This window comes from Coturnix japonica, chromosome 19 (genome assembly GCF_001577835.2).
Source record: "Coturnix japonica isolate 7356 chromosome 19, Coturnix japonica 2.1, whole genome shotgun sequence".
Lineage (NCBI taxonomy): Eukaryota > Metazoa > Chordata > Aves > Galliformes > Phasianidae > Coturnix > Coturnix japonica.
The window spans coordinates 6,195,613-6,217,163 of NC_029534.1; the positions used below are offsets into that span (position 1 = coordinate 6,195,613).

General features: G+C 40.2%; 1 protein-coding gene across 2 annotated transcripts in view; it reads left to right on the forward strand.

Annotated features, from left to right (window-relative positions):
- Nucleotides 1-21,551, forward strand: part of MED13 (mediator complex subunit 13) — a 49,312-nt gene that overhangs the window by 25,478 nt on the left and 2,283 nt on the right. For both annotated transcript variants that reach the window (XM_032448468.1, XM_015880605.2), the window contains 24 exons: nucleotides 453-647; nucleotides 1,202-1,364; nucleotides 1,665-1,775; nucleotides 2,759-3,457; nucleotides 6,901-7,117; nucleotides 8,005-8,089; nucleotides 8,319-8,440; nucleotides 9,542-9,632; nucleotides 9,803-10,017; nucleotides 10,406-10,602; nucleotides 11,801-12,717; nucleotides 13,992-14,159; nucleotides 15,209-15,432; nucleotides 16,024-16,213; nucleotides 16,731-17,193; nucleotides 17,460-17,679; nucleotides 17,943-18,134; nucleotides 18,290-18,513; nucleotides 18,916-19,058; nucleotides 19,263-19,421; nucleotides 19,501-19,686; nucleotides 19,879-20,027; nucleotides 20,296-20,469; nucleotides 20,880-20,980. In XM_032448468.1, coding sequence (XP_032304359.1) covers nucleotides 453-647; nucleotides 1,202-1,364; nucleotides 1,665-1,775; nucleotides 2,759-3,457; nucleotides 6,901-7,117; nucleotides 8,005-8,089; nucleotides 8,319-8,440; nucleotides 9,542-9,632; nucleotides 9,803-10,017; nucleotides 10,406-10,602; nucleotides 11,801-12,717; nucleotides 13,992-14,159; nucleotides 15,209-15,432; nucleotides 16,024-16,213; nucleotides 16,731-17,193; nucleotides 17,460-17,679; nucleotides 17,943-18,134; nucleotides 18,290-18,513; nucleotides 18,916-19,058; nucleotides 19,263-19,421; nucleotides 19,501-19,686; nucleotides 19,879-20,027; nucleotides 20,296-20,469; nucleotides 20,880-20,980 — 5,605 coding nt within the window. The remainder of the gene's footprint in view (nucleotides 1-452; nucleotides 648-1,201; nucleotides 1,365-1,664; nucleotides 1,776-2,758; nucleotides 3,458-6,900; nucleotides 7,118-8,004; nucleotides 8,090-8,318; nucleotides 8,441-9,541; nucleotides 9,633-9,802; nucleotides 10,018-10,405; nucleotides 10,603-11,800; nucleotides 12,718-13,991; nucleotides 14,160-15,208; nucleotides 15,433-16,023; nucleotides 16,214-16,730; nucleotides 17,194-17,459; nucleotides 17,680-17,942; nucleotides 18,135-18,289; nucleotides 18,514-18,915; nucleotides 19,059-19,262; nucleotides 19,422-19,500; nucleotides 19,687-19,878; nucleotides 20,028-20,295; nucleotides 20,470-20,879; nucleotides 20,981-21,551) is intronic.

Here is a 21,551-nt window from a genome sequence, read left to right on the forward strand (position 1 = left end):
TGAGCTCCTGGGACACAGTAGTTTGTTTGTCTGTGGTGGGCTACTGACCTTTGATTTGCCAACTAATGTCTCTGTAATAAGTACTACGAACTTGTATCACAGTGGTAGTTGCAGACCGTTATGTTGATGGGGATAGGAATCTTGGCAGTTTCATATTATACTTAAAAATGTTTTCTTGGGTTTTCTTTATAAATAAAAAGATAAACACATAGTTGTATGTGTATGACAGGGTTGCCTCCAGCTACACAAAAAACCCCTCTTTGACTCACTCACCTAAATCTTCCATATAAAATAAATCAAAGCATTAAGTAATGATGATAGCAGACTTACTTGTGCGAGGTAGGTAAATGTAAGTGCAGCTGGTGAGGTGATCCTTCTGTTGGCTGTCTTCAATGTAAGTTGTTGGTGAACAACTGTAAAATAGGCCTGCTTTTTGTTTTTTTCCTTATTAGCTGGTGTGCGAATGGTGTATCCAGCGTGCTTCGTTCTAGTTCCCCAAACAGACATCCCTGCTCCTAGTACCGTTGGGACGTCTCACTGTTCAACTACTTGCTTGGGTGTCCACCAAGTGCCTGCTTCCACACGAGATCCTGCCATGTCCTCAGTAACTTTGACTCCTCCGACATCCCCCGAGGAAGTTCAAACAGGTACAATGCAACTGGCTTCTTGTGGACATTCTGATGGCTGCTTCTTTAGATCGAGCTTTTGTACCTGATGCTGTAGTCCAGTACTTTCCTCCTCTGTGTGTGTGGTGTGTGTCTAAACAATTTGGACCAGCTCTATAAGCACTGCTGTGTAGCTCAGAAATTGGTAAGCTGGTATTCAGCCTTTTCACAGTCCTCGGACATTTCTTTGTAGTTGAGATTCCAATAGGCTGTGTGTGAGCAGTGAATATAGAAATCTGCTTTATGTCAACTTAGTTGTTTCAGACAGCTTTACAAATAGCATTGTTGGTTTTTGTTTTGTTTTTCTTTTTCGGAAGAGGGATGTGTGAGCAGTTTGTGGTGGGGGGTTGTGGGTTTGGGTTTTGTCTTTTTCTTTTTTTCCTGCTATATTTAAATTTTCTGTCTGTTTTGGTCACCTATAATTGAAGAAGATGCTTATTTCCCTGATGTTCCAGTGTTGGTTGAATTGAACTAAAAGTGGTTGTGAGTTTTATTACTTCATTGCCTAAAACTCTTTCCTTTGTACTGCTTTTCAGTTGACGCTCACTCTGCCCAGAAGTGGGTGAAGTTTTCTTCAGTTTCTGATGGATTTATCTCTGACAGTACTAGCCATCATGGTGGCAAAATACCTAGAAAGCTGGCTAATCAGGTGGTGGACAGAGTTTGGCAAGAATGCAATATGAACAGAACACAGAACAAGTATGTACTCTCCCTTTGTGATACAGAAGGAAATATGTTATTTTGTGTGCACTGTAGAAAGTAGCTCTGGTAAATATGTTATGATTGCTAGTAGGAGGTGGTTTTTCTTCTTGTTAAAGCACATTTTAAGGCTAATTGGTTCCTAACTAGTGGATTGCTTATCTCTTAAGTTTAATGCGTTCATAAAATGGTTATTTATAATTTCTTTGCTGCATCCTGTGTCACAAAACTGTTCTTGAGGCCTGACAGAAGATAAGAATATGTGCTGATCTCAAATAACTCTCCCATACTGAATCATAGGCGGAAATATTCTGCTACATCAAATGGCTTGTGTGACGAAGAGACAGCTGACAAGGTAGCATCCTGGGATTTTGTTGAAGCTACACAAAGGACAAATTGCAATTGTTCAAGGTATGGTACTCAGCAGACTCACACTTCATTTTAACGAAGTTTCACTCTTGTAGAATGTTGGTCCTTAGGTGACAGAAGTGTTGCAAAGGCTCAAAACATTGCAAATTGAGTATTAGAATATTCAGAATTAATGTCTGGAGGGTGTAGAGTGCTGAAAGAAATGCATTTTTCTCCTTTATTGAAATATGTTTTAGCTTTCTGGTTTCAGTGTGAGCTGTGTATTTTGTAACTCTCCTAATAGAGTGGCATAGAATACCCAGGCCCTAAGGATGTTCATAGAGTTCAGTAGCATAAGCCTGCCTGTTTTATTCTGGGCTTTTTTATTTTGTATCACCCATTCTGATATATCACCCTGAAAGTTGGTCTCTTGAACTGGAAGTTGAAATGTTTAATCTTAATCAAAATCAAGTGCATTTAAAGTGGGGCCTGGGGGGGGGGGAAAGAAACAACTATATTAGTACAGTGGAGGCATGAAAACTTTCTTGGGGTAAATGGCTACAAAAGGTGCAAAATATTTGGTAGCTTTTGTGGAACTGACAGCTTGACATTGAACTCCTAAACACAGAGGTTTGCACAACACACTGGTGCTTGAATCCAAGAAGTCACTTGTTAATTCTTAGCTTTTCTATTGATTCAGCAGTGTTGGTGGAAGTTAAAATCAACATTTTGCTCATATAACTATCTATTTCTGTTAAAGGAATATGATATTTTATAACTGCATTTGAGGGTTGTGTGTGTGTTGGGCTCATAGGACAGCATTTCCCATTTTATTTAGGTTGGTATTCTGAGATATTATAGTGATACTCCAGTCATTCAAATGAAGTTATGGTCAGAGGCAGCTTCGTTTCAAAATAGTATCTGTTTCAGACTTCCCTAATCACCCATTTAATGACTTGGAAGCAAATTCTTACCTAGTGAAAAAGCCACTATAGGCATATTTGAAAGATTAACGTGAAGTCTTTTCCCCTATGTTAATTCTACAGGCACAAAAATCTCAAACCAAGGAATTCAGGTCAACAGGGGCAGGCACCACCTGTGGGCCAGCAACAGCAAGCAGCTCCAAAGCACAAGACAAATGAGAAGCAAGACAAAGGGGATAAGCCACAGAAACGCCCTTTGACTCCTTTTCATCATCGTGTATCTATCAGTGATGATGTTGCCATGGAGGCAGATTCAGCAAGTCAGAGGCTTGTGATGACTGCACCAGACAGTCAAGTGAGATTTTCAAATATCCGAACTAATGATGTAGCAAAGACTCCTCAGATGCATAATGCTGAAATGCATAATGCTGAAATGGCAAATTCACCTCAGCCACCACCACTTAGTCCTCACCCGTGTGATGTAGTTGATGAAGGGGTAACTAAAGCTCCTTCTACTCCTCAGAGTCAACATTTCTACCAGATGCCAACGCCAGATCCCTTGGTTCCCACCAAAACAATGGAAGACAGACTCGATGGCTTGTCCCAGCCTTTTCCAGCTCAGTTTCCTGAAGTTATAGAGCCTACGATGTATATTGGTACTGCAGTGAATTTGGAGGAAGATGAAGCTGATACTACTTGGAAGTATTACAAAGTTCCAAAGAAAAAGGATATGGACTTCTTACCACCTCAGCTTCCAAATGATAAGTTGAGAGATGATCCAGTAATACCTGCTGGACAGGAGAACATAACATCAGTTACAGAGTAAGTAGTACTTGAAGTTACAGTAATAATGCGAGAAAGTGAGGAAAGTGAAAGGCCAAAGGCAGTAGTTTCTCCTAATAAAGAAGCTTGACAGTAAAGCATAATGTTGCTCTCATCAGCAGTTGCCAAGTGAGCCTTGTTTTCAGTGCTGTCCGTCCATAAGAATATAATACTTGTGAGATGCGGGCACGAAGCACAGTCAAATACGTAGTAAAACTTTCCAGCTTTTCTTTGTTAGAACTCTGAATTAGCTGATGATAATGAATATTATTGTTCTACTCAAAGATTAATCTGTAGCCAAATTATGCCCATTTGGGACCCACGGTCCCAAACACTTCTGCTCTTGTCTTTATTCTTTAATTTTGAAAGCTGGTTATTTAAATGACTGAGAACAGTGAAGAAGCTAATCTGCTTTCCTGGAAGACGTTAACTCTAATATGGATGAGAACTACTTTCTAATACCAAAATTTCTCAGGAGTACGTAACATATAAACTGATGTTCTTGCTGTGACTTGGGTTTGTAGCTCAGCAGGCTGAAGGGCTTGAGGTTATCATTCAAATGGAACAAATGACCAGTGTTTGTCTGCTCTTAATGTTTTGGGCCTCAGATCGTATGGGAAACCCCCATTCATTAAATGAAACATGTTTAAATTGAGAGTCTTAAAACCACAGCCTTGAAGCTACAGGAAATATGTCTGGGATCTTGGAATTCTTTGTGTTTTCACTCAAGCTGATATTATGGTGGTTTATTGTCTGAGTGTTGATAAACTGTGAAGCTTAGAGGCAATTGAGGAAAAACAACAATGGTGTTTTTAGTGTTAAAACTTGTATTGATTCCATCAAAGCAGGGGGAGCTGTGTGAGTTTTGTTTTGCTGCAGAATTAATCAATGTGTTGTTTTTTTTTCCCCTCCAGTTAAAGCAAAATAACAACCCTAAAACAACCAGCACCAATAACAATTAAAAACAAACGAGCCAACAAAAAAAAAAACAGCTTAACAGAACCATCCCCCCCCCCCCAAAGCCTCTTGGTTCTGTGTTGTCTCCTTTGCTGTCAAACTGCTTAAGAAATTCTTCCTGTCATCCCTCTTACTTCACTTCCCCGTGAGGACATGTAGCTTGAAGTGGGAATGCTGCAGGATAAGGGTGGTAATGGGAAGCAACAGGTGCTGATAGGGCTGCGAATAGCTGTGTAAACTTAACAGGATGCAGCCGTGGGTGCAGAGGTGACAAACTTTAGTTTAGGGGTTTGATCTGGGGCCAAAAAGAAATCATTGTGAGCGCACCAAGAACTGCCTCTGCCAACAGGATTGCTGTGGATTATTTTGATCCAGAATAGTGCTGTTGAGGTGAAAGGAGAATCTCAGCGAGACCGTTATCAAATTGAGTTCCCTTCCACCCCCCAGGACATGGTGTGCTTTAATTTGTGATGGAGCTGAAGCAGCTCCTTGCAAAGCAGAAAATTGGTGTGGTTTTTCTGGTTCACTGCTGGCAGTGGAAAGCTACAGAGAGCAGTTGTGTCGCATTTGCTGCATAGGAAAGCTGTGAGAAGAGATACGTTTGCTGTAGCTGTTGGTCTGTTGTCATACACATGTTCTAAGCCGTATCTTCTAACTGTTAAGAGTTTACATGAGCTAAGTTGGTTTTTTTTGCGGCTTTTTCAAGTTGTGAATTTATAGGATTTTAGCGTTTTTCACTCCTGAATTTATTCCAGCCAGCTGAGGACGTGCTTAACTTCAGTATTTACCATTTTCTATTCAAGAAATGATCTTTCCTTGCATGGTCTGTAGTTTGATTTAATGATTTATTACCTGTGTGTCTGTATTTTCTCCTGGAGTATTTTACCATTAATTTCCTTTCTGCTTATCAGAAAATACTGGAAGCTGCTGCTCACTTTTGCTGTGTACTTTTCTCGGTGTTTAATTCCTTGTTCCTAGAAAGCTGTCTTCTATCTCTTCCTTCTGTGGGATTTATAGAAGACGAAATGCTCAGCCCTGAATGCTACTCCAGACATAAATGCCAGTGGATCTTGACACGAATCCACGCTCATTGTGCTGTTGGCTGGGGGTGGTGGTGGTGTTAAAGATTTTACTGGGGCTGTTGCCATGACCAGCAGAGATGGATTTGATGTTGTTGGCTGTGAGATGTTTCTTTGGAAAGCTTATTTCTAGGAAGGCTTGACAGAGTAGAGCTGCCACCGTGTCCTTTTGCAGACTACTGAAGTTGATGGGGATGTACAAGGCAGTGAGGAAGCTTGTCAGAAATCACTGTGTATCTTTCTATACAGCATTTCAAGGTCTACGTGTTTGAATTGTTCTGTAGCACTTTTCTTGCTTTCTGGTCTCCTAAGGGAGGAATGCAAGCCTTATTCTGACCTCCCGATAGTATCTAGGCAGTCAAAACCAAGCCCTGCTTACTGTGAGGGGCATTAATTTCCTCTGGGACAGCATTTCCCTTGTTTTGTAGTGACTTAAGCAAGTAAAGAATAGATGGACTGGAACCTGTTTGCACTCCTAGTACCTGCAATCTTCATTCTTGGAAAATACCTTTTGATTTCATGTGTGAAATCCCTGTGAATGCTTCTTACTGTTCTGTGTTAGGCTGGCATTAGGAGGGTCTCTGAGCAAGAAGAAATTGTGCAGCCGTGTTTGCGTGGCACTGCTGGAATGGTTGTCTTGTTGAAAAAATGCCTTCATCCCATGGTACCCCTTGTGCACGGTGATATGTAAAGCAGGTAATAGAGAGGCATATCTGCAGCTAATATTCATAACATAGCTTCATATTTGCCAAATTCTTTTTGCTTGTGCAGCATTATGTTGGTGAAACCAATAAATGTAACAAAAACTTAATTTGTGTACTTATCTACTCCATTTTTGGCTCCAAGTATGACAAAAAGAAAAACGCTGACAGTAAGAAATCTTCTCATTAGTAAATTAGATATTGGTTTGCTGTGACCTTCCAGTGGTATTTATAGAAGTGATATAAATGACCACCAAACGTAGCAGCATTTGTGCAGTTATTTCTCGGGATTTTTGGATAGCCGCTTCTTTCTGACTGTTTGTTTAGGTGCGAATGGGGAATGGCAATAAGTTATTTCTTAACCCAGAGAGTTTCTTTCAGTGGCTATGGACTGTTTAATCCATTTGTACTTCATAATAAATGACAGCTATAGCCTGGGATGAATTACTAATCTTTATCTGGGTTGACAATGCTCGAGGAGAGCTGGTCAGAATGAGTCACAGTGCTGGATCTGACGTGTGTATGGAGGATGAATTACATGACTAATGATCTTGTCTTTTTCCCAAAAAGTTTTTTTTGAAGCTGGAGTGGAAGGGAAGAAAGGGGGAAGGAAAGATATTAAGTTGCTTTTGTAAAAGGCTGCATGACAGCAAAATCATTCTCACCTTAGTGATAAATAATATTTTGTCCTTTTTCATCTGTGCAGATTAATGGTGCAATGTAGGAAGCCTTTAAAGGTTTCGGATGAACTGGTGCAACAGTATCAGAGTAAAAACCAGTACCTAGCAGCAGTAGTGTCGGAAGCTGACCAGGAACCTGAAATTGATCCCTATGCCTTCGTTGAAGGTGATGTGGAGTTCTTATTTCCTGACAGCAAAAAAGATCGACAGAACATTGAGAGGGAAACTGGGAAGAAACACAAGGTGAGTAAGGGAGTGAGAATGCGAACCAGGGATTGAAAAATTGCTTTACTCACTAAATACAGTTTTAGTCCTTCTCTTATATGTTTAGAAGTACATTTAAAGACATGGATTCAAGCAGAAGTAGCCAATGGAAGTAAGCAGCATTCCCTCAGTGCTGGCACACTGGGGCTGATGGCTTGTGCTAGGAGAACGCTGCTGAATCCCAACAGAGATGCTCTTAACTAGACATGGGTGTTAGCGGGTGCTTGTGCAAGAGGCTAAAACCAAGGCAAATGCTTTGTCCATGTGTAGAAATATTGAGGGTAGCTGAGGTGAACTCTGAATATTTGCCTGGGAAGTGGATTACACTTTTAGTTGTATTTTAGCTAATACTGACTAGGTGAGGCTGTTTTTAAAGCAGAAGGACCATCTACTTCCCTACACCTCCAAAAAGGGAGAAAATACAACTGTGTTGGGAGGTTGCATATGAAATAAGTTTGTTTATTAGGACTGTTTCTTTATCATATGCTCTCCTGGTATCGAGAGTTTCATTGATAATTACCAGTATAGTTAATTTATTGCGTTTGATATAATGTGCTTTTTTCAATGAGGTGTTGTAGCATGAATTCACAGCCTGCTTTTTAAATTTTAAGTGTTTATCCCTGTGACAAAAGCTACGATTTATGTTCTTATCTTCACTCTCCCTCTGTGTGTTGATAGCAGTGTGTTGCAGACTTCCTTTTCCCTGAGCAAGTACTGCTAAGCAGACCCCCAGGCTACACCTTACTGAGCTAGAAGGCTAATGAGAACCTGATCCTTCTGCTACATGCAGGAATTCCCATAGGGAGATGAAGTGTCCTTCACCCAGACTGATTTTAAGCAAACTTTTCTACATCTTTCTTTAATAGGCTGAGGACGGTACATCTGGTGTTACAGTTCTGTCCCATGAAGGAGAGGATGCTATGTCTTTGTTTAGTCCTTCTGTCAAGCAAGGTAAAGAGTTTTTTTTTCCTTGTGGTTAGTTCGTTCAATAACACACCTTACTTGTTGAGCCTTGCAAATAAAAGATGGCTATAAAATCTGAATGTGATGAAGTTGTAGGGATGTCACTGATGTTCTCAGGATCACTCAAGTATCTTACATTTGTCTGTCAAAGTAGTTATTGGAATGTGGTTTCATTTTGTTTATCACCAGCATTTCTGCAATCTGTTACTCTTTATAGATGCCCAACGTATTGCTGCTCATGCTCGCACTGCATCAACTAGCCTGATCCATGAAACAGACTTGGTGGTCTCTTACACTGACCTTGACAATCTCTTCAATTCTGATGAGGATGAACTAACAGTAAGTGCTGTGCAAAAGTAATGGCAGCTGCTAAACAAGAGGCTGCAAGAAGTGTGTATGAGTTGGTTTTGAACAGGTTGCAACACACGTGAATAAGCAAGTGATATGAGTTCTTTATGGCAGATACACTGTTCTGATTGACGCATGCAATCATTTTTGGCCCACAAGATCAAAAACTTGTTTGTATCTTTACTGCGCAGTCCATATATGCCTCTGGCATTCATACGTCTGGTTATAGTTTCACAGATCTGGCAGTAATCCTGATGCTCTTTTCCTGCGGCCTAGGTACTGTTTAACTTGTCAATATGGGTGATACTGAAATGTAACAAAAACAGTACAGAGAAGAGGGATTTAAACATGGACATTCTGCTGAATAAGTTGCTTCACTGCAGTTGTTATTTTCTTAGTGCAGTTTCTCCTGCAGTCTCCAGTGGTTCTGAATTCATTATCTTTACAGTTCTGTTTCAGTACTGTTAGTAATAGTTGTCTTTTTTGAGTTGGACTTTGTTCAGTTAATAAATCTATATTCCCTTATTCAAACAAAATACCCATCAGCTTGAATGGGAGCTGTGTGAAGGATCTTAACAGCCATCAAAGGTCATTACTATATTAAGCATAAAGCAAGTGTATTTGCTTTTCAGCATGGAGACTCTTATTTTCTGTAGGTTATAGTGCTGTCTAAACATTGTAAAATATCTCTTGTTTTAATTTCAATGCTGCTTCTTCCCCGTACCTCTTGTTCTAGCAATTGTTTCTCTATTCTATTCCTATTCATGTGGTAAAATCAGTAATATTAGCATGGTTTTGGGAGCTTGTATGTTTTATCTATGAGATTGTAGGTAGCCTTACTTAGTTGGTTTTTTAATGTCTGCTAACAGGCTGAGAGTTAATAGCACTGTGATTTTATGGCGGAGCATTCTGAGATACAAGTGTGAAGGAAAGACAAGTGTAACCCCACGTACCAGTGTTAGGCTTCTGGCTTATTTTATTTTGCTTATAGTCCCAGTTTTGGGTGTCCATTACATGTGAAATCTGTTGTTAGAGGCAAAAATGAATGTGTTTGTCCCTGTAGTGATTTTATTGCAATACTTTTTTTCATAGCCTGGATCTAAAAGAACAGTGAATGGTGCTGATGACAAATCCAACTGCAAAGAGGCAAAAGCAGGAAATTTAGATCCGCTGTCATGCATAAGTAAGCTTTATTTTCTTCTCTAATTAGAATACTAGCTTTAAACATTTAATTGCTAATATGCTGTGGGAATTTGGAAGCATATGCTTCCTTTGCCCTACTGAAATATTAAGACAAAGGAAATAACTCTAAATGTTGTCGCATTCTAAAGCCTACTTCTAATCTGAAATTAGGCACTGCAGATCTCCATAAAATGTATCCAACTCCACCTTCTTTGGAACAACACATCATGGGATTTTCTCCAATGAACATGAATAATAAGGAATATGGCAGTATGGACACTACACTTGGAGGAACAGTACTTGAAGGGAATAGCTCCAGTATGGGAGCTCAGTTCAGGATTGAAGTAGATGAGGGTTTCTGCAGCCCCAAACCTGCTGAAATAAAGGTAGGTAGTGTTGATAGCCCTGATATGTTTCTTATGGGTACTGCCCAGTCTATTAATTAATCCTGAGTAAGAACTGTGGGAAATTATGTGCAGTCTGTAATTTGTGTCCTACTGAGGGGGTAGGTAAGATGCATCTAGAAAACTACATGTACTATTTAACTATTTTAAACTTCAAGACAGCATAATCTCAAGTTACCCATCAGGAAATTTAAGTGATGCATATTGGTAACTTGAATTCATGGCTTCTTTTATATCGCCATATTGTTTCTGAGTGCAAATGTTAAATGTGAAAATCTCAACTTTTATTCAGTCCTTCTTTTTAGGAAGTGTTTTAATTGCTGATATCATCTAATTCACATGCTGATGCTTTACCGTATGTAATTTCTAGGATTATTCCTATGTTTATAAACCTGAGAACTGCCAAGCCTTAGTGGGATGTTCCATGTTTGCACCACTGAAGACTCTTCCCAGCCAGTGTCTCCCTCCCATCAAACTGCCAGAAGAGTGCATATATCGCCAGAGCTGGACTGTGGGGAAGCTGGATTTGCTTCCTCCAGGACCTGCCATGCCATTTATCAAAGATGGGTATGAATTATCTTTAATCTTTGTGAGACTTTGAGTTACTGACAACATAGAAAGTACTCCTCCGTTTTATTCTTTTGTAAGCATGTAACAAGAAATTTATCAAGGCAGTTTGTTCAGACAACTGACAGGAGATTGAAAAAAACTTTACACGTAAACCTTACAGCAAGAGATGATCTTCCCAATAGCTTCTTAACTGTGTGTACATCTTATTTGTTGTCTCATTTAAAGGCTTTTTGAGGAAGCTTACTGGTGGAAGTCCAGTGTTTAAATAAGTAATGATCAAGATGCATGTAAACTTGGGACTTCTTTTTTTTTGCTGTGGTTTTGTAGGTACTGCAAAGGCTTCATAGGTTATTCTTCTGTTTCTTAAGTTATTTTCTTAAATGGCCATAATCTCAGCTGTATTTGGCCAGAACAACATTTCCTCTGGTTGAAAGCTATACTCAGTACGACATTGCCTGCTAACACTAGCACTGCAGTAGGCATTCTTATAATCTGCATTTGGTTGTGATGGTTTTGTTGGCAGCACTTGAAGAAAATACTTATTCCTCCTTCTCTTCTACAGTATTAACTTCTATAGAGAGATTAGGCAACAAGGAGGCTGTGTGTTTATTGGGAAAAAAAGTGTGTGAATTCTGATTTATGTGTAATTGCTCCTTCTATTAAGGCTATTCATAAGCAGTACGTTCCCAAGTCTCATCGGTCTTGCGGGTCTTTGGAGTTATTCAACTACTTAGGGGGGAAAAAGAATTTAAACACTTCCAGGTGATGTTTTCCCCATGGATCGAACTGAATCTGCTGTTGGTACACCCAGTATATTTTCTTAGTGTTGTGTGTCAACACGGCGTATAAATAAAACATGAAAGGGAAGAGGTGCCCTTTAGGCTCTGTATATCCATAGAACTCGTAGTTCTTACTGTCTACACTTGTTTCCTGGAAGCTTTGTGGAAAGAAAAAGGCAAGAAAGGGAGGAGGGGAAGGATTCTTTAACAGCACTGACAATGGGAATTCTGCAAAGTCATTTAGAACAAACACTCTAGAAGCTCCTTAGGGAATGAAAATCTTTTTGTAGATTGTGAAAGACTACTTCAAAAAAGCAAATATTAATTAGGGAGGTCCTTGTTTAGCAATCTGAGACTGACTTGACTTCTTGGCTTTGAAATTTAAAGTATTTCTTTCTTCTTGTGGCTCCTATCAGTGACGGAAGCACTATGGATCAAGAGTATGGCCCTGCATACACACCACAAACTCATACTCCGTTTGGAATGCCCCCGGGTAGTGCACCACCCAGTAATGGTGGAGCTGGAATTCTCCCTTCTCCTTCTACCCCTCGTTTCCCAACTCCCAGAACACCAAGGACTCCTCGGACTCCTCGTGGAGCTGGTGGACCGGCAAGTGCGCAGGGTTCAGTCAAATATGAGAACTCTGATTTATACTCACCAGCTTCCACGCCATCGACGTGTAGACCACTTAATTCTGTTGAACCTGCAACTGTGCCTTCCATTCCAGAGGCACACAGTCTGTACGTGAATCTCATCCTCTCAGAGTCTGTAATGAATCTCTTCAAAGACTGTAACTTTGACAGCTGCTGCATATGCGTTTGCAATATGAACATCAAAGGTGCTGATGTTGGAGTTTACATTCCCGATCCAACACAAGAGGCCCAGTATCGGTGTACCTGTGGTTTCAGTGCTGTGATGAATAGGAAGTTTGGCAACAGTTCTGGACTGTTTCTTGAAGATGAATTGGATATTTTAGGACGTAACACAGAGTGTGGCAAAGAAGCAGAAAAACGCTTCGAAGCTCTCAGAGCTACTTCTGTTGAACATGGCAGTGCAGGACTGAAAGAACCGGAGAAACTGCCTGATGAGTTAATACTGTTGCTGCAAGATCAATGCACCAACTTGTTCTCACCGTTTGGAGCAGCAGATCAAGATCCTATTCCCAAAGTTGGTGCAGTTAGCAACCTGGTACGTGTAGAAGAAAGGGATTGTTGCAATGACTGCTACTTAGCCTTGGAACATGGGCGCCAGTTCATGGACAATATGTCAGGAGGGAAAGTTGATGAAGCACTTGTGAAAACTACTTGCTTGCACCACTGGTCAAAAAGAAACGGTAAATATTGAAAGCAACTTCTTTACCGATTGTCCACCTATGAATTTTTATTTGTATGTTTTACTTGTTGCTTATTGGATACTTAAAAAACAGTTTTCCTACCTGCGTGCTTACATGTTATGAACAGCATTACGTGTTTGAACTGTGTTTGAAACAATGATTCTTTAGGCTTGTTCTTTTAAAGCAGCTTGTGGTGACTGTATCCACAGAGGTTCTGTGGAATTAGTGAATGTTGGGAAGTGTAGGTGGTTCAGATGGGGACTGTACCATGAAAGGCTACTGTGGTAGAGTGAAACGATGTATGATTCAGTTGGCTTCTGCCCCCTGTAAGAGGGGGTGGTAGTTAAATGGTGTATGTGGTAAACAATGCTTCATTGTGGCTTTGAAGTATGTTGGATCTACCAGAGGCTCTTGGACTCTTTTCATGCCTTGTCTACTAATGCAGTGTCTCACGGAACACCCTTGCCTATGATATTTGCATATCCACCTCTCAGTAGCAATCCTTCAAGTAGCAGCAATAGCTGGGTGAACAGTAAAACATGGAACTCAGTGAAGTTAGCTGCAGCTAATAGTTGTTGGTGAGAGCAAAGAGGATGAACAGCAAAGCACAAATGGGTTTCTGCGTATCGATGGGGCATTAAAGTTTATTAAGTCCCTGCTTCTGGATAAATCAATGCTTTCAGGTACCCAGGAGAAAGAAGACTTGGTATTATGTGACCTTGGTGCTCAGGATGTGAAGGTGTCAAGATGCTTTATAAAGGAGGATTGTGAAACTGTGGCCCTAACAAATTCTGTGTCAGTCTTTTATTCTTAAAGTTTGTGTGTTAGATGGCACAGCTGATGAAAGGGACCACGTGTGAAGCTTCTGTTGACTTCCCTGGAGTGAGCACTGGGTGCTGGTCTGCCTAAACCTCCTTGTTGGGAGGGGAAAGTTCTATAGATTTTAACTTGCACAGCTTGATGGGGTGGTTAGTTCATTTTGTTTTGTGATTCTTAGACTAAGAAGTACAAACACTATGATAACAAAGCTTTCAGGAGAAGGAACTGTATGGGCAAAAAACAGTTTGTTATTCTTAAATAACTGAGGGAGGAAGAGGAAAACTCTAAATCTGTGTACAAAACTTCTTCTATCTTGTCCCTTGGCTGACCTGCATGAACAGCATGTGCATTTTACAAGAAAGTTGTCTAACATCAAGGTGTCTCAGGATCTGTGATAGGCTGTATTTTACCCTATTGTTGTGGCAGGCCTTGACAGCTTCTTTTTGTCCTTTCAGTGGTGGATGTGAGCATGCAGTGTTCCCAGGACATCCTTCGTATGCTGCTCTCACTCCAGCCTGTTCTTCAAGACGCCATTCAGAAGAAGCGCACGGTCCGGTCGTGGGGTGTGCAAGGCCCTCTCACGTGGCAGCAGTTCCACAAAATGGCTGGCAGAGGCTCTTATGGTAAAATGCTGTGTAGATTCCTGTCTGTTGACCTTTGCTTGATCCAGCCACCAAACCTCACTGTCTGGATGCTGCCCAGCCTGTTGGAATTCTGAACAGCATCTGGACCGTTCTTTATACTAATGAGAGCCATTAGATTGGGGAGAATTCTTCTCTTTACAGAAGCAGAAAATATTTTTTTGAACAGTAAATGAACTTAAAGTGTCTGTGTACTTTAAAATAGACAATTGCACTGCTTGTGTATGTCTGACATGTTTCCAAGTGAGGGACTGGAATTCTAGAGATGGGTTTAGTGTTGAAAATAGAGCGATTGCTAAATATTAGCTATGAAATAGCTGATAGTGTGCCTTATTGATCAGTAGTTTGAGTTACAGTCAAGACCTGAGATCATTCAGTGTGCCGTGTCTATGACAAACTGTTGGAATAGTTTGTGATGCGTGTTTACAGATAAGGCAGTTAATTCTGTGCACTCACCAGAAGGTTTAAACTCTGACTTCGTTCACATGTGTGAGATTTTCATTTGCCAACATGGAAAAGAGTGACCTTTCACCAGCAGCTCTTCTGGAGCTATTCAAATATTTAGAACACCCTAATTACACATTTGGGATATGTGAAAATGTGTGTTCTTAACTGTTTTCCTTCTGCGGTCCTTCATGTATCCACTTAGACTATTTACATCTCTTTCACTCTCTTTTTTGGTTGCTGATTCATTGGATTCTATGAGGAAGGCTTCCTAGACAGTGAGGATCTGTTCCTGATTGTATAGTGGTAGACATAATAAACAACTGCATAACTTCTTCAGGCCTTGGGAGATTTCAGATGTGAAAAATTAGCTGGTTTTCTTCTTTGTGTGCTTATTTTCAGAGGGTCGGATCATGCAGTCCATGCTTCTTGTTTGTTAGAAAGAGAACTATTCCATTTATAATCAGTGTTACTTCCTTTTAGATGCTGGGAGTGCCAGCACTTCTTCTTGTGTTTTCTAGAAGCAGGTTGTTAATTTTTAAGCTTTGCTGTTTAATATATTGGAAAAATCTATTTTGCTTTTCCAGGAACTGATGAGTCCCCAGAACCACTGCCAATCCCAACGTTTTTGTTGGGATACGATTATGATTTTCTGGTGCTGTCTCCGTTTGCATTGCCATACTGGGAGAGGCTGATGCTGGAACCTTATGGATCTCAAAGAGATGTTGCTTATGTTGTGGTGTGCCCTGAAAACGAGGCTCTGCTAAATGGAGCAAAAAGCTTCTTTAGGGATCTGACTGCAATATATGAGGTACGTTATTTATGGCAGTTAGCAGTGAAATGGGTTTTTGAAAAACTGTTCCTAATACACACTCATAACTACTTATCAGGCCTGTCTCCCGTGATATAAATGCTTGCACAGAATCCTATCTCAGAAAGCTGCTAGAAAGGATTTTAGGAACGGGCACTTGAAAGATAAGGGTTGTTCATGCTGCTCATCTTTCCTTTTAGTAATAGATGTTTTGAGAATCTGTATCAGATAAACGCCACTCAGTGGTAAAACTGTGCATTGCCACTTCAGTTTTAGTTTTCGTTTAGTGAATTCATTGAATACCTGTATTACTTAGATTGTGGCTAAGATTAGAAATCTTTAAGGTTGGTTATGATCTATCAATCTTTTTTCTTAGGAAAGCATGAAAATAAACTGTAACACCATTATGGAGTACTACAAAATCGTACAGCATTTCATACTGACGTGGTTTTCTAGAATTAAAATGTTACTTAGGAATGTCATAAGTAAGCTATGAGTCTCTCTCTCAATCTCTCTCTGCTCCTTTGTTTGATATATTATGGTTATTGTTATTTTTTAATCCTTACCTTACTTCTTATTTTGCCTTTGCAGTCATGCAGACTTGGCCAGCATCGACCTATCTGTAAATTTTTGCCTGATGGAATCATGAGAGTTGGACCCACTGCTTCAAAGAAACTTTCTGAGAAGCTGGTCACAGAATGGTTCTCACAGACAAATAATGCCAACAATGAAGCATTTTCCAAACTCAAACTGTATGCCCAAGTTTGCAGATATGAGCTGGGTATGAATAAATATATATATATTTTACTCTTATTTCATGGAGTTACCACCTAATCCATTGCAGAACAAGAGAAATCATTGAATTTACTTACTGAATCTACTGTTTGTTGCAGTTTTCTGATTTTAAACTAGAAACAAAAAAAGGCAGAAATCCCATATCTTTGCATATGTTCTAAAATGGCTGCTTATCATCAGTATTTGTTAGGGAATGGCAGCGCTATTGCTTGATAGAGACTGCTACTGTTTTTCCATTGCTGTCTTGTGTTCTGAGGCAGTGATTTCTTGCTCAAATTCTAATGACTGGAAAACAAAAGCTACTTTTGAAATAGATTTGAGTGTTTCTGCAACTGTTATAAGACTATTAAAAACTGTAATGTTAATGCTTGCATTCTTTTGAAAGATAAAACATACACTTAAGCTTTATTCACTGTTTTGTTAAAACTGCTATAGGTTCAGTTTAAGTTTGCTCAAAACAGTTGCAGTATAAAATGTATGGATTTTTTTCCCCTTGTTTTTAGGTCCTTATCTTGCTTCTCAGCCTTTGGACAATTCGTTACTTGCCCAAACAAATCTGGTCCCTCCCTCAAGCCAACCAGCCTCTGCTCTGCCCCCCGTGACAGCCAGCACTGGAAATCCCAACACTCCGTCTGCTCCTGCAGCTTCTACCAGTAGTACTATGACAGCAACGTCAAACAGTGCCATGTCTTCTGCAGCTACTACAGCTAACTCAACTTTGACTACTACTGCCACGTCATCCTCTTCTGCTAACATAGGCAGTGGGATCCCAACAAGCAAGCCTTCTTCATTTCCACCTTTTAGCAGTATGAACAATACCACTTCTGCTGCTCTGCCCTCTCAGGCTGCAACGGTCCAAAATGGGCAAACAGGAGGACAGCAGCAACAGCCAGTGCTGCAAACAGCAGGGATGTCTGGAGATGCTACTACAGCAACTGCACAGCCCCACCCAGAGGTTTCTGAAAGGTAATGGAACTGTTAAACCTCATTCAGCCAACAGAACTGTGTGCTGATGAGCTGCTGTAAGAAGGAAGGCAAAAGAAAAAAAACAAGTGATGCTGAGCTGCTGGCAAGCTCACATACAAAACTGAATTATAAACACAATTTCTTATGCCACAGTTAACTTTAAAGGTCTTTAATCTTTGATAGTTTGGTCTTAGTTCTAATGTAAGTAAAAATAAGTCTGTCTCAAACTCAGCGTTTTGTAACTGCTTGTAAAATTTCACTTTCAGCACTATGGATCGTGATAAAGTTGGAGTTCCTACAGATGGAGATTCACACGCTATCACCTACCCACCTGCCATTGTAGTTTACATAATCGATCCTTTTACGTATGAGAAAAAGGATGAGAGCAGCAGCTCATCTAGTTTATGGACACTTGGACTTCTGCGCTGCTTTTTAGAGATGGTTCAGGTTCTTCCTCCGAACATCAAGAATATAATTTCTGTGCAGGTGAGCCAACAGCCACAGAAACGTGCCTAACAAAGCGTCTTTGGCTTTAGCTGTGTTTTGGAGGTGATTATGCCCTTCTTTTATTCACTGAGGGAATTTTCAATGAGAATGATGACCTGAAGTGCAGTGTGGCTTTAGAAGTGGCAGGACCTCAAAGAATTAGAGATGATTGTACAGTTAAATCCTGAAAGCAGCGTACCCAAATACTATCTCAAAAAATGTAATAATTAATCAATTTTATTTCCCTGTGTGACCTGTTGTAGATCGTTCCGTGTCAGTACCTTCTGCAGCCTGTGAAACACGAAGACCGGCAGATTTATACTCAGCATTTGAAGTCTTTAGCGTTTTCAGCGTTTACTCAGTGTCGGAGACCTCTTCCATCTTCCACCAATGTGAAAACATTAACTGGCTTTGGCCCCGGCTTAGCCATGGAAACAGCTCTTAAGAGCCCTGATGTGAGTATTCTTATGATTAATGTGGTTCTGTTAATGTGCAGATGAGAGAAATGTCCCTTTTTATTAAATCATTGGTGTCTTTTACTTGAACTGAACAGAGTTCTTAATAGTAATCTCTACTTGAAACTTCATTTTCTGTTCTGTTGTCCTTATAGAGACCTGAGTGTATTCGACTGTACACCCCTCCTTTTATATTGGCTCCTGTCAAGGACAAGCAAACAGAGCTTGGAGAAACCTTTGGAGAAGCTGGTCAGAAATATAACGTGCTTTTTGTCGGCTACTGTTTGTCTCATGATCAAAGATGGCTTCTTGCATCCTGTACAGATCTCTATGGAGAACAGTTAGAGACGTGCATAATTAATATAGATGTACCGAACAGGTAAGTACCAAACTCCTTTTGATTTTTAACATGTATATATTCTTTCTTTCAAAGAATCATTTTTATCAAGATGATGTGAGAATATCTCTTGCTTTTGTTGACCCACTGTGCTGCAAATTTAAACCAAGTGGATAATTTCAATATGATGTGGATATTGAGTTAAATTTCTAGAAGGAATGTCCTATGGCCTCCTGTGATTGGAGAGTGCTTTGGTTTGTGTGATTTCCCCTTCCACCCCTTCCTCTGGCTTTTGATGTTAGTGTTACAATGTGATGAATGAAAAGCAAACCAATCCTTGTGTCCTGTGAACATTCAGGTTGGTACAAACAAGTTCCAAAGGTGGCAATAGAAGTTTGTCACAGATGGATTCCAGTTTTGTTTTCTCTTCTGTTTTAATTCTAGAGCTCGCAGGAAAAAGGGCTCTGCCCGCAGGCTGGGGCTTCAGAAACTCTGGGAATGGTGCCTGGGACTCGTGCAGATGAGCTCTTTGCCTTGGAGAGTCGTAATAGGCCGCTTAGGAAGAATAGGACATGGGGAATTAAAAGGTAACGTTTGTGCTTCAGTGTCTAAAAGTCGATTTGAAGCTTTCTTTTTAAATAGTATAGTGTCAATCTCTTTCTGGAAGAAAACCTGGGTGAAGCATATGAAGGAGCTCTAAGTTAACTCACAAATACTATGTCATACATAGAATAAGCATTCTTCAGCAAGTGTTGTTCTTCTAGACAAATCTATGTCCTTTGTATCCTCAGACTGGAGTTGTTTGTTGAGTCGCCGAAACCTTCAGTCCCTCAGTAAGAGGCTGAAAGACATGTGCAGAATGTGTGGTATCTCTGCTGCAGACTCTCCCAGCATTCTCAGTGCTTGTTTGGTAGCAATGGAACCGCAGGGGTCCTTCATTATTATGCCAGGTATGTGAGAAACGCTATTTTGGCAGGGGAATTAATTGTTTGTTTTGTACAAAACTAAGGAAATGTTTTTCTTCCAAAGATTCTGTATCTACCGGCTCTGTGTTCGGACGCAGCACCACTTTAAACATGCAGACATCTCAGCTGAACACCCCACAGGACACATCGTGCACTCACATACTTGTGTTTCCCACATCTGCTTCTGTGCAAGTGGCATCGTCAACTTATACCACTGAGAACCTGGATCTGGCCTTCAACACAAACAATGGTGAGCAGATTGGATTTATTCCTGTTTCAAAAACAAACCAACCCGAAACCCTTCATTGCTCCCCCTGTAGCAGGAATAAGACTTTATTCTACTAAACCACAGCATTTATATGGCAAATCACTTAATTTCTACTGCTTCCCTACTTATGGGAACAGCACATTCTGAAATCACGTGTTGTTGTTCTTTTTCAAGATGGAGCAGATGGAATGGGCATCTTTGACTTGTTAGACACTGGAGACGATCTTGATCCCGATATTATAAATATACTTCCTGCATCCCCTACTGGATCCCCTGTACATTCTCCAGGGTCCCACTACCCCCATGGAGGTGATATGGGCAAGGTAACTGATAGAGTAAATATAGAGGGGTGTGTATGTGTTCGTGTATATGTGTGTGTGGTTGTTTGCTCTCTGACATCTGGTTATTTCCTTTCTGGAATGAAAGGTTCCTATGAACTATTTTGAATTAATCAGATATTGGATTGCCACTGTAAAATCCATGTAATGCTCGGATCCTTCAAAAACGCTTTGTAATTTTAAAGCTGTGGGTAATTTCTTGTATCTTTGTGGTCTCCTAATAGTAAACCATTGCCTGTTAATTTTTTTATAGGGTCAAGGTACAGATCGATTGCTTTCAACGGAATCTCACGATGAAGTAACAAATATACTGCAACAGCCACTGGCCCTTGGTTATTTTGTGTCAACTGCCAAAGCAGGTCCCTTGCCTGACTGGTTCTGGTCAGCGTGTCCTCAAGCACAAAATCAGTGTCCCTTGTTTCTTAAGGTACCGTACCTCCAGTGGGGCTGCACTGGCATTTTTATTGAACAGAGGATTTATTTACCCTGAGCACCTTCAGTATGTAATAGTCTGACCTTATGGGGACAGCAGTGAACTTTAAAGCCTGTTTATTATTAGAAATCTTGTCACTGGAGTTTGCCTCCTTTTTTAATCATCATTTAATGTAGGCACAGAAGTAGTTTTAAAACAGTTTCCTTAGGTGTATTGCACTGTTAGCATTGTGCTTTTAGGAGAAAGGATTCCTGCACTTATGAGCTGCATAAGGATAAGCTTTATTTAACTCATGTGTTAGAGAACTAAGTGAAGTGGCTGCGATATTTGGGTCAGCGGAACAAGGGGAAGGAAGTTGCAGTTGAATCAGACGCTGACTGCTCACATCTCTCCTCCTTCCTCAGGCCTCTTTGCACCTCCACGTGCCTTCAGTGCAATCAGACGAGCTACTCCACAGTAAACACTCCCATCCACTTGATTCTAATCAAACTTCTGATGTGCTCAGGTATTTATGATCTATTGCTTGCAAAAACAGCTGTGCATTTCTTTTTTTAATACTACTGCAGGGGATCTGGAGGTTTGTTTTCCTTGCCATTAGTTTTCTCATTGTGTCACTGCCCTTCATACATAGCAAACAAAACACATTGCTGTGCACTGAGGGATGAAAAGACTTCCTCACCACAAGACGCTGCGGTTTAATACAAATATCTGAACTCTGATTTAACTAATTAAGATTGATTACAACTAAAAATATTTGAAAAAAACGTGAAATTCATTAAAAAATAGTGCATAAATGGGAGGAGGGTGGTTAGACTTGAGCCAGAATCTCATGTAAGCTGTGGGAATACTGAAGTCCAAGGGCATGCAGGTAGTTGTGTACACATAAGACACTTGTTAATGAGAAAGCAGCGTCATGGTTGTGTTAGTATTCACATATATATGTTCACATTCATATATATGTTCACATTAGTATGTGAATCTCTTAGCATTAATTATCATTGTCAACTAGGATTGGGTTAATTATTGATTAGATTTGATTAGATTATTGCTTAAAATACTACAGTATTTTCTACTGA